This window comes from Pygoscelis adeliae, unplaced genomic scaffold (genome assembly GCF_000699105.1).
Source record: "Pygoscelis adeliae isolate BGI_AS28 unplaced genomic scaffold, ASM69910v1 Scaffold284, whole genome shotgun sequence".
NCBI classification, from domain to species: Eukaryota; Metazoa; Chordata; class Aves; order Sphenisciformes; family Spheniscidae; genus Pygoscelis; species Pygoscelis adeliae.
Window position 1 is genome coordinate 609,568 of NW_008824671.1, and position 12,285 is coordinate 621,852.

General features: G+C 46.0%; 1 protein-coding gene across 1 annotated transcript in view; it reads left to right on the forward strand.

Moving 5' to 3' along the window:
- Positions 1-7,831, forward strand: part of LOC103916052 (excitatory amino acid transporter 1-like) — a 21,273-nt gene extending 13,442 nt beyond the window's left edge. The window contains exons 5-10 of the mRNA XM_009322994.1: positions 743-785; positions 1,397-1,737; positions 4,035-4,268; positions 5,323-5,517; positions 5,964-6,098; positions 7,633-7,831. Coding sequence (XP_009321269.1) covers positions 743-785; positions 1,397-1,737; positions 4,035-4,268; positions 5,323-5,517; positions 5,964-6,098; positions 7,633-7,831 — 1,147 coding nt within the window. The remainder of the gene's footprint in view (positions 1-742; positions 786-1,396; positions 1,738-4,034; positions 4,269-5,322; positions 5,518-5,963; positions 6,099-7,632) is intronic.
- The last annotated feature ends 4,454 nt before the right edge of the window (positions 7,832-12,285 follow it).

Here is a 12,285-nt window from a genome sequence, read left to right on the forward strand (position 1 = left end):
TCTTGCCCAGCCTACTACTTCTAGCTCAGTCCTGCCAACAGGCTTTGCCACTCTGAGATTGAATGCTTGGCCTGGAGCTCTGGAGTCCAGCCCTTCTGGTTAGAGGTATTAATGCAAGAAGCCAAGGTGTGCTCAGCAAAACAAGTCATGAAAACTATCAATGACTGCATGCCCTTCAGAAATTCACCCAGCAAAGGCTACTCCAAATATCCATCTTCACTGACCCAAGGTAATCAAGGAAGTGGTTCCTGAGACATTGTCTCTCCCTCCCTTGCTGTGACCTTACACAGTGAATTGCAAAGCTGTACCATCTGTACAGCTGTACCAGAGAGCTCAAATGACAGCTGTAGAGATGAGGCTGAGAGCAAGGCAGTATATTAAAAATTGTAATATGGTATTGTTTCAAGGTTCAGTTGGGTTTGATGATGCTTTTACAATGGACCCATATCCCAGTGCTGTATGTGTGTAGTCTCTTTCCACATATCTGAAATACAACTTTCTGGAGTCTGAAAAGATGCAGCGGGAGTCTGAAAAGATGCAGGAGGGTGCCTGGCTCCAGATCAGCATATTCCCGTCTTCTGTCAGTCAGACAGAAAGGGCCCATCTGCTCTGTAGCCTGAGCTGGCATTGTGAGAGTTGTGACCTGAGACACTGCTACAGGACAGAGGTGTTGGCCAGGAAGCCCATGTTTTCTTGCTAGTCAAACAGGACAATAACCCTTTCCTTGTTTTATCTACTGCAGGAATATGTTCCCACCCAACCTGGTAGAAGCCTGCTTCAAACAGGTATGAAATCCCACCCGGCTTATCACTTCCCTTTGCACCCTGTGCCCTAGACCATAGTCAACTTCTTTGAGGGATGGAATAGCAATTGCTTTATACTGCCTTCACACTTCCCCAAGTCTAACTGCTCCAGGAGGCATTGTAGTAATTAGTCTGTATTATAGCATCCCCCACGCAAGCTTTTCAAGCTGTCTGTAGATGGGGGCTTCAACCTCTGTCCCATCCCACACTCAGAGTCAGGAAGGGTTTGTGTGATCTCAGGTAGCAGGCTTGGACTGGCAGTGAAATGGGAGCAGACTCGCCAAGTATTTTTCTCTTCTGTACTGCTATTGTCCTTGGAAGCAGTATAAAAGGTTATTGGAGAAGCCGGAATATCTCAGTCCTAGGGATATGAGATGCTCCAATGGTCTCTTTTGACCTTCAGCTCCATGAACTTTTTGTTGAAAGTATTAAGCTAGGGAGCTTGAGAACAGGCAAGGCAAGTTTCCCACACAGATCAGCAGTGAACTTGCAGTACTCCTCTTTCTTTAGGAAGGGGTGCAAGAGCCTAGCATGTTGTCCTGAGCTCCTGAACCAGGGCTTGTGAGTGCATCTGATAATCTGTGTCTTTTCAGTACAAGACACAGTACAGCACCAGGGTCTTCACCAGAACCGTCCTCCACAGCAGCAATGTCACAGCAGGTGTGACAGCCACTCAGATGCCCGTGCCTGAGAACTTCACCAGCATCCTGGAGAACGTCACTCATGCCCTGGGGACTGTCTCCGAGGTGCTGACCTTTGAAGAAGTCATTCCCATCCCGGGCTCAGCCAATGGGGTGAACGCGCTGGGGCTGGTAGTGTTCTCCATGTGCTTCGGTTTGGTGATCGGCAGCATGAAGCAGAAGGGACGGGCCCTGCGGGAGTTCTTTAACTGCCTCAACGAAGCCATCATGAGGCTGGTGGCCATTATCATCTGGTGAGGAGCACGGCCGGTTGGAGAAGGAGGTCTGCAGGTGCAGTTTCCGCTGACCTGATGAGAAGTGGGGTAGCGCTAAGGATGACATGCACAGGAAAAGCAGATGGGCACAGCTCTCCTTTGGCTCCATCAGGCTGGAGGGAAAAGTCTGGATGGGATATTTGTTCACATTTCATTTCCTGTTTTTTGTTTTTACCTTAGAAATATCAGGTACACCAGGACTTGCTTTCCTTGAGGCTGCTGGAAACATCCTTGGAAGACCAGAGAGCTGGAGTGGAAGATCTCTTAGCCTTACCAACAGGGGTAGGGTGTGAGGCTTTCCCACCAAAAGCTTTCCTTCCAGCTGTGTTCCAGGAGTCTGACTTAGCTATGAATCACAATAACCTATTGCCACTTTCCTGCTACTCAGGGTGGCACCTGTATGCATTAGCTCTGAGAGCTAAGCTGGGTTGACAAGGTCAACTCAAAGTTACTGCCTTTCAATTTGAGGTGTCCCAGATCCCAGCTCCTCTAGAGCTCAGCTGCTTGTTGCTTTCTGTGCAAGGCTGCCTGTGCTACATGGTCCAGATAAGCAAGGCATTGCTGAGACAAGTCTCTAGAAGGCAGCATTTTACCAAACCTTGTTATTTTAAGTTCTTTACCCATCTAGGGCTCAAGGTCTAAATAGGAGTTTGTGGTAGGTACCGTGAGACAGGAGAGATGCGGGGCTGGCAGAATACATGGAAATGGCTGACAGGGAGGGGATCTGTCAGCCCTGCACCCTCTCCCATTTTAGATCACTCCAGCTTCCATTCCCTGGTCTTCTAGTCACAGTCTTTTATCTCAGAGCAACATGCTGGGCACAGGGGGACAGGCCTTACACAGAAAGACACAAAGGGGAAGAACAACCCTAAGCTCATAGCAGAGCACTGGGGAGCCCCAGCCCCTCTGGGATCTTTTCCTCCACGGATGAGCCAGAACTTGGGGCTTTGCTTTCTTAAGAAGAGATAAGAGTTGCCTGAGGGCACAGAAGGAAGAAGCACGAGCACAATGGAACAAGTAGACCTGCACACTACTCCCAGAGACAATTTCAAGGTGCCTTCAACATCTCCTCCTTCAGCTCCCCCTTACAGTGAAGGAAGGCAGAGTGTTGATGTACAGCACGTTGGTTACACTCAGGAAACTGCCTGTATGCATACAGCAGGTAGTGTCTGGAAAGACCTCCTGACTTACAAAATCCTGCTGGTATACGAGGCAGGACTGTCAGCTGCAGCCCAGCACTCCTTCCCGAAGTCACAGTCTGCAGAGTATGTCCCAGGAGCTTGTTTTTCCTGGGGAGATCTGGTCACTAGCTGCAGCCAAGAATGTCTTCTAAGAGGAAGGTCAGAGGAAATGAAATATTTGTGAAATCCTTTCCTGAAACTTTTCCAAACCTCCCAGGCTAAGTTGGAGTTTGGCATGTGGACCTCTGAGCATTGTGCATGAATTGCATGTGAGCTCTTGAGCTGTAGAGGCCAAGCCCTGAGAAGTGTGGCCATGGAGCCGGGATTTTCTTTGGTGCAGTTATTTGTCCATGTTTAGTTTAGTGCCCATAATATTCTCCATGTCTGTGTTATGGCTTCCTTTCTGTGGAGCCTCACTGCTGCTCATGAGATGCATTGTTATGGAGGGGGAAAAAAGCCATAAGGAATAGAAAGGATAGCAGTGTACCTCAAAATGGGTTTTTATATAAGCCATGGCTGCTTTCGCAGGTGTTGGCGTGCCCAGTCCTTGCTACACCAGATATGGATTCCCTGTATGTTCCTATTCCCTAAATGTGAACATCTGAAGATAGCAAGGCTGGTATCCCAGAGCCTATAGGATACTATTGCTTTTACTCCCCGATTCCCTGTTTCACCTGTACTTCCCTGTGCCTCTCAGTAAAAAAAATACTCTCAGCCCAAGCTCTGTTAGGAAAGAAAAGAACTCTGAAGACTCCTCTACATAACCTCACCTATCAATTCTACAGGGAGTGTTGTGGAAACATGTAGGGAACGCAGAAGGAGGAGGAAACCTCCACCAGTGCCCAAGCTGTGCACACAACAGAGTGCTGGGGTCCCCAACAGTGCAACAAATGTTGTTTTTTGACCATATGGTGAACAAGTCCCAGCTCTCTCCAGGTTACCAGAAAAGAAACCAGCAGTATCATCCAACGATTAGGCTCAGTGAGCACTTCTGGCGTGCTGGCTTATTGGCGATTTGTCCAGACAGCATGCATTAAAGCTGGTGTGAAAGTGTGGGTGCCAGTTCTGAGCATCGGCCTTGTGTTTCTGCCATAGGTATGCTCCAGTTGGGATCATGTTTTTAATTGCTGGCAAAATCCTGGAGATGGATGACCTAGCAGTGATGGGAGGCCAGCTGGGGATGTACACGCTCACCGTCATCGTTGGACTCCTCATTCATGCCCTTTGCATCCTGCCACTGCTCTACTTCATCGTCACTCACAGAAACCCCTGGGTATTCATTGCAGGGCTTCTGCAGGCCCTCATCACAGCCCTGGGCACCTCCTCAAGGTACGATGGCTACATAGGAGTAGGGTTGGGGCTAGTGTGGATACTCTGGGGCTGCTTCTCAGCACTCCATTGCCCTCAGTGCAGCACTGCAGTCTCACGGTTTCTAGCACCAGCAGCTTTTTGCACTGGTCCAGCCAAGCTCATTTGAGAGTGGGAAGATTCCCACTCCCCTGCTCAGGAGCCCTAATCACGTGGCCATCTCTAACCATCAGTGCATCACCCATATTCCTCCTGGTGGTGACTCTGCTTGCAGCACTGAAATCCTGAGCTCAGGACAAATATCAAATCCCACTGAACTGCAGCATTATTCCCCATGCACATACCTCTCACACATATATAATCACACACGTTTGCACACTTCTCTCTCCCAGGCACACATACTGTATACAGCTGGCATTAAATTCACAGGAGGCCTGGCAAAGGCATAAACACCCGTATGTTCAATGACTCACACCGCCATGCAACACAGCCAAAGCAAGGGATTGTAGGTAGCTGTTGTTTCATTAAGTGCTGTGTTTCTTGCTATGTTCATTTCCTGGCAAGCACATAACAGTCTCTCCCACATGCATTCTCACACTGAAACACACTGCATTTTTCCGGCTCATGTTGTCTTTTAGAAAAAATTCCCGGCCTTCTCTGCAAGATATATTGTCACACATGGGTCATTCTTGTCTTATGCACTGAAGGGGGGGAGAAAGGGCTTAAGTTTTTTAATAGCTGGAAAAGGAGTTTTGGTCTTGAGGCTCTGTCCTATGTACCCTGAACCCTCCAGCATCACCTTCTTTTGGTGTTATACCAGCATCATCAGCCTCAGGGCTACATAGCCCCTGTCCCAGCCCCCTGAGGAAAGCCATGTCTGAATGTGCAACTGCAGCATGCACCATATCTGAGGAAGCCTTGCTTAGACTGTTCTTTCTCCTAGCAGCTTCTGGCCTCTGGCTCACATGGCAGGGTGAAAAAGCAGGTGGGTAAGGTCATAAACCAGGCAGAGGCTTAGTCCCTCTTCCAAAGTCAGCATACACCCAATTCATGTTGTTTTGTAAATTCCTTTCAGCTCAGCAACTCTGCCCATCACCTTCAGGTGCCTGGAAGAAAACAATGGTGTGGACAGGCGCATCACGAGGTTTGTGCTGCCTGTGGGAGCTACAATTAACATGGATGGCACTGCCCTGTACGAAGCCCTTGCAGCCATCTTCATTGCACAAGTCAACAACTATGAACTTGACTTCGGGCAGATCATCACAATAAGGTGACTTTTGAAAGAGTTACGGGACTACAGGAAGGGCTTCAGTTTTGCTGGCTTATCTGAGGTGTGGTCAGGTTCCTCTTTTGCTCAGAAGATACAATGAGGAAAAAAAAGTGTGGAAAAGAAGGGTGTACTACACCTCCTGGTGTAGAAGCACATATGATTTGGCCACCATGTCTTTGAGGCTCCACTTGAGCCGTTATTGCATTTCCAGGTCTGGGCTGTCTGTTAGCTAGAGCTGCAGGGTGCAGTCTGTTATGGATGGGTGCCTGGCAGGAGGAAGCCTGGCTGCTGTGTCGATGTGTCACCATCCTGCTCGGTGACCAGGGCAGAAAGGGTGCCAAGATGTTTTGTAGATGATGGGTTTGAGCAGCTTCCTGACATTTCTGCAAATGCGACTACCTCTTTTCTTCCCTTTGCTGATAGCTGTGCTTTCCTGTTCCCTCCAGCATCACTGCCACGGCAGCCAGCATTGGAGCCGCAGGTATTCCCCAGGCAGGACTGGTGACTATGGTTATAGTGTTGACATCAGTGGGGCTGCCTACTGAAGACATTACGCTGATCATCGCTGTGGACTGGTTTCTGTAAGTCCTCTGCTCAGCAGCAATGCAGTGGTCTGTGCTCCCTGCCAGTGCTTACAGAGTTCATCTGTACTCCCAACGTCTCTGCTACAAGCAGTCTCAGTAACCTGTATCATTAAGCTTAAAACACACCTGTATCCCTGAGACCTTTGCACAGAAGCCCTCTCTGCCCATGCTGGAGTCTTCACCATGTACTTCAGTGACCCAGGGCATCAGAGGTCACTTGCAGATCAGCCTGGTCACCAAGCAGAATGTCCTTAGTTTGCTTTATCTTAAAAGGCACCCAGAAACTATCTCCAGACCAATAGGGACAGGTTGTGCCAACAATAAGCAAATTCACACTGCAGAGTGATGGTTCTGTGCTACCAAACAGAAAGTGGGATGAGACTGGGCTGTACAAAGTTGAGGAGTGTTTAGATGGGTGCAGCTAGTCAGCTACATTGCTCCATTTCACCTTTGTTTCACTTTTAAAACTTGGGACAAGTGATTTCCCAAGCACAGGAGTGCTCTTAGGAACTAGATTGAAGAATGCATTTGTGCACAGTCCTTGCTCTCTCAGTCTTCTCAGACACAACAAAATCCTGACTCAGGGATACACTGTCAGTGTTTCCTGTGTTCTTCTGTATCTTGTATTGCTGGTTTGTAGCCAAAGCAGCCAAAGTCTGCTCCCAGCCATGGCTGAGCAGTTGGAAACAGAGTCTTGCCCAACACCTTCACTTCTCCTGTGAACTGTGCATAAGAACAGACTTGGCTGGAAAAGGCCCTGCCTCCTAAGACGCCAGGTTACCTCTTGTACTTACCCAGAAAGGTTGGTTTCAATCAGGTACCAAAGTCTTATCTGTTGTTACCGCTGAAGGATATGATGGGTTGCTGGACTGGTGATAGCTTCAGCTCTTACATACAGTTGTGGTTGTGGAGAATATCTCATTGCAAAGGGTGTTTTAGATTTGCCATTTTGCATGAAGAATCTGGTGCCTTGTCTTAGTGTATACTGTCCATGCTGAAGAAATCTGGCTCTACAGCAGCACTAAGTCATAGGTTTGCACCAGAATTTCCGCACTTTTTGTAAAACAAATTGCAACTCAAGTGTAACAGATGTGGCGAGTTACACAGTTTCTGAGTCTGCAGAAAGGCCTTAGCAGCCCTTTGGAAAGGAAACTGTCCATGTGGAACCACGATAACGTTTCCCTCATTTTGTGGCAAGTCCAAAACTTTTCAGTGAGAAACTGGGAATGCAATGTGAAGGCTGTGCTCAGGGCTATCAATAAAGGAAGGCTCTCTGGGAATCATTTTCCTGTCAATGTTGAAGTGTCAATTATTAGAGTGACTTGAATGTGAATGAATGTGAAGGCTGTGCTCAGCACTATCAATAAAGGAAGGCTCTCTGGGAATCATTTTCCTGTCAATGTTGAAGTGTCAATTATTAGAGTGACTTGAAAAGTAGAAAAAGTTTCATTGAAGATGTTGCTTGAAATAGCCTTCATCCCCTTAGCTGTTACTAAGAAGCTGTATTTCATTTTTCTCTCTGATTTTTCAGAGACCGCCTTAGAACGACCACCAACGTCCTGGGGGATTCTCTCGGGGCTGGCATTGTGGAGCATCTCTCCCGGCATGAGCTAGATGCGCAGGACTGCGAACTTGGTAATTCTGTGATAGAGGAGAAAGAGCAGCTCTCCCACCTGGTTTGCCCACAGAACGAAACCCACAGGCACCCCAGGAGTGAGACAGCACTGTGAAATCGGGCAGCAGAGTGCAGATTAATGCTGTAAAAAGCCAAGACTTGAAATAGAAGTCCATAGTGGAGGACAGAGAAAGATCCACTCTCCAAGAAGCACACTTTTCTCCCCCCCTCTGCCACATGCAGATCCCGTTTCTCCCCCATCTCTTTCTGACTGGCATTAAAGAGCAGAAAATTAAACTGCGAAGAATGTTTTATTCCACAAAAGCCTGATTTAGTCATTCTTATGGGGTCCAAGAGTTAGACCTGAGTAAAGAAGACTCGGTGAATGAGCTGGACTAGGAGCTCCTTCGTTTCTGAGCTAAAGCATGAGCACAGCTAAGTGGCAAGGTGGGTTGGGGATACCACCACCTGTGGACTGGCACCAAAATGTTGCCATGATGACTCCACCCTGCAGGATACAGCTGCAAAGCCTTCACTTGGTCAGTGGCTTCCCCCAAGCATGTAAAGCTTTCAGCGTTGGCCATTTGGAGATCTCTGGAGAGCTCCAGCACTCCTGTTCAGCTCTTCACTGGCAAGAGTGTTTATGATAAACACAGTGTCCTCCTTGCTCACAGTCCTGGTGTTTGCACAGATATGCGGATGATGCTTCCTAAGAGCTTCTCACTCCTCTGGCAACCCTTCTGGCTGCAGATACTAGAGTCACCCAGCTTCTGAAGGAATGTGGGACCATACAGCAGGGACAGGGCTTACTGTGCTGGCTGGCAGCACAAATAGGGGTCAATAGGCTTTTCATTAGTAGAAGCTGCTGAAGGATTGCAAAAGCAGCGAACAATTAAAGAATTTATTATATCCATTATTCAGCCTCTGAAACAGCTCTCCCCTCTACCGGGCTCTTCCAAACACCAGTTAACTTCATTTCTGTTTAGCAAGCTGTTCTTCTCTTGGTGAAACCAGAAGGGGAAATGCAAAGTTTAAGAACAGTTTGCCCACCTGAGCAGCTGGGTGGTACCTCTATGCCAGGAATGACTCCCTGCCACCCCAGATTTGCTCAGAAAACAGTTTCACTCCTCATCATAAGACTCCTAAGGAAACTGTTCCTTTGCTTATCTTTGGCTATTTTCAGAAGTTACCTCCCTTCAGTCACATTGCTCCAGAATGTTCTTCAAAATATCTCTGTCTTTCTACAGCTCTTTATCTTTCATAGGCAGTACCCAGTCGCTTCCCAGCACTTGTACAAGTTTGCCAGATGCAAAACTTATAAATTCAGGATAAATTTCTCAGTTCCTACCAAATGGAGCTCAGCTTCTGTTTAACACACTTGGACATAAGCCCACACGACATCCAAAACATCTCAGAGGCTCAAGCAAGAAGTAGGGACCTGCTTCATTCATGCTCTATCCCCCTTCCCTGGCGTGGCCAGGAACACAGCCTCTATCTCTCACGCCAGTGAACAGGACCAGCAGGGCTTGCTCCATAATATCCAGGTCCATGAACATCCAGAAAATGAATGTCTAGACACAACCAGGAAGATGGAAAGGATCCACAGTTTTGGGGCTACTACAGTGTAGCTGTCCTGCTTTAGAAATGGCTGAGCCCAGAAACAGCAGGAAGCAGTCTCCTGTTGCACAGCCGAACTATCTAAACTGAGCAGCTTTTACTTGAGGTCTGCTCATTATTCCAAACCCAGTATATCACTTAAACCCCTCTACCCTGGCTTTCCACACTGATCCTTTTCATCCAGAAGCACTAGCCTTACACTTAGAGGTGCACCTAAGTGGATCTCAGGAAGGAAGACCTCGGAGGCATCAGCTGGAGTCAACTTTGCCAACCACAACCGCACAACTGCCCATGCTTAGCTCCCCAGCACTAACAAAGCTTCCCAAAACACATTTCTTGAGATGTCCAAAGCCAGATCCTGATACGGATCTTTTTGGTCCTTCAGGAATTGCAGGATTATATATTGGTGCTGCCACTTTCCACATCCTGTAGACAAAGTATTCTATTTTTATGGGCTAGATGATTGTTGGGAATCTGAGATAAATGGACAAATGCATCTCTTTCACATAAAAGTGGATAACAGAGCAAGGTAAATAGAAGTGTATTGTAGCCCTATTTAGTAGTAGTTGGCCCCAGACCCTAAGGCAGCAGGCTGTTTCCTGACTGCGGGAGACAGGTTGCTTATTCTGACAAGAGATCTGCTCTAGCAGGGGACAAGTGAGCAGGATAAAAAATTATTATCCTCCTCTTTGCAGCATTTTTTTATCTTGTATGAATAGTATTATAATGTCTGCTCTTCTCCTTTCTAGACTAAACAGACCCAGTATACCCTCACAGGTAATAATCATTCATGTTCCTCTCCTCTGGACTTTTTCCTCGCTGTTCCACATCTTTCTTAAAGTGGAGTAACTAGAATTTGACAAAACAATCCAACTAAAGATTTATTAGTGCTGAGCACTGAGGAAAGAATATTTCATGTACATTAAGATTTAAACCTTAGACTCAAGTTACCATAGTTCAACAGCATGCTATGCATCAGCTGATCAGGATAACTGTCCATGATGCATACATACAGCAAATTACAGTCTGTTCATCTTATCTTAAATCTTAGTGAGGTTAGACTCTTACTTTGATGAGATGGCTGTATCTAAAGACTGGATCTTAATCAAAGACTTTTAAGATACACTGCGTTAGCTTGTATCTATAGGGGGCTAAGACAGCACTAGCTTATCATTAACACAGCTCAGCTGACATGAGTCTAAACCTTCATAAAGAACAGACCTGCTTATAAAACCCAATAAAAAGTGCTTTATTTTTTCACAATAGCATGATAGCGTTGACTTCACTCCAGTGGTAATACATGATAATTCCTACATCATTTTAAGCAGAACTGCTGCCTAGCTAGTAATTTCCCAGCCTGTGTTTGTGCAGTTGATTATTGTTACCTAAGTATAATAATTTATATTTGTCCATATTGAACTGCATCTTGGTTTTCTTTTTTTTTCCCCCCAGACTATTTGTCCAACTTTTCAAGAAAGCATTGAATTCTAATCCTGAAGAGACTTCCTGTATATAAAGGGCAAACTGACGGATGAATTGGAAGAAAAGATCGTTGGATTGGACTCTAGCTCAAATGGGAATTAATGCTGGGAAGTCCTCTGACTGGTTATACAGAGTCAAACTAGATGATCATAAGGGTCCCTTCTGGCTTTATAATATATGCACGTGCTTTCTGGTTTAGAGATATTGCAAAGGGTCCTTCCAGCCCCATCATTTTTAAAAGCTATCTGGGAGGGTCCTAATGATACTTTAATAAAACTCAGCAGGAGTCTAACCTGTTTTCAGTTGCTGTTAGCAGACATGTAAACATATCACAAAAGGGGCTCTCCATACCACATTACATCAACATGATCTCAGATGTTCCCACAAAGTAGTACCCTCCAAGCCTTGCCATTTGTGAGTTCCTGCTTTCAACACAAGATTAATGCAGCACAAACAAGTAGAGGCCTCATTTTCAAATACCGCAAATCAGTCTCCCATGGGGAATTTCAGAATTCAGCTGATAGTTTTTAGCTCTGGCGTCTACCCATGTTGTTAACCAGTTTATCATTGGGAGTATCTATCTGTTTACAGTACCCAAACAGTAAAGTATTGTCAGGAATTTGCATATATATATATAGAGATATTGCAAAGGGTCCTTCCAGCCCCATCATTTTTAAAAGCTATCTGGGAGGGTCCTAATGATACTTTAATAAAACTCAGCAGGAGTCTAACCTGTTTTCAGTTGCTGTTAGCAGACATGTAAACATATCACAAAAGGGGCTCTCCATACCACATTACATCAACATGATCTCAGATGTTCCCACAAAGTAGTACCCGCCAAGCCTTGCCATTTGTGAGTTCCTGCTTTCAACACAAGATTAATGCAGCACAAACAAGTAGAGGCCTCATTTTCAAATACCGCAAATCAGTCTCCCATGGGGAATTTCAGAATTCAGCTGATAGTTTTTAGCTCTGGCGTCTACCCATGTTGTTAACCAGTTTATCATTGGGAGTATCTATCTGTTTATAGAACCCACACAGAAAAAAATATTGTCAGGAATTTGCATATATATATATCTATATATATATGAAAGGGGCGCATGTGCACAAACGTACCTATACAGAGAGTTAAATTTTTTTGTTGCTAATCCAAGAATGAAAGGCAATACTAAACTCTCACTCTGTAAAGCTGCATACTTCATTTTGATGCCCACCTTGATTTACCCAACTAATCCCATCCTTAAAACAACAGAGGCTATTTTACTTCATTCCAGTAATGAGTCTTCCAAAGCAAGGTTTACCAGGAAGGAGCTCAATGCATGCTGATTTTGAGTTGTACCTGCTGGTGACATAATAAGAACTTCACAATGTACAGAGAAAATTCTCCACTTCATCTTTGACTTCCCTGCGCATATCCCAATGACCCACATCCCCACTGCATCTGACTTGGCAAGGAGGCAGGCTTTAAGA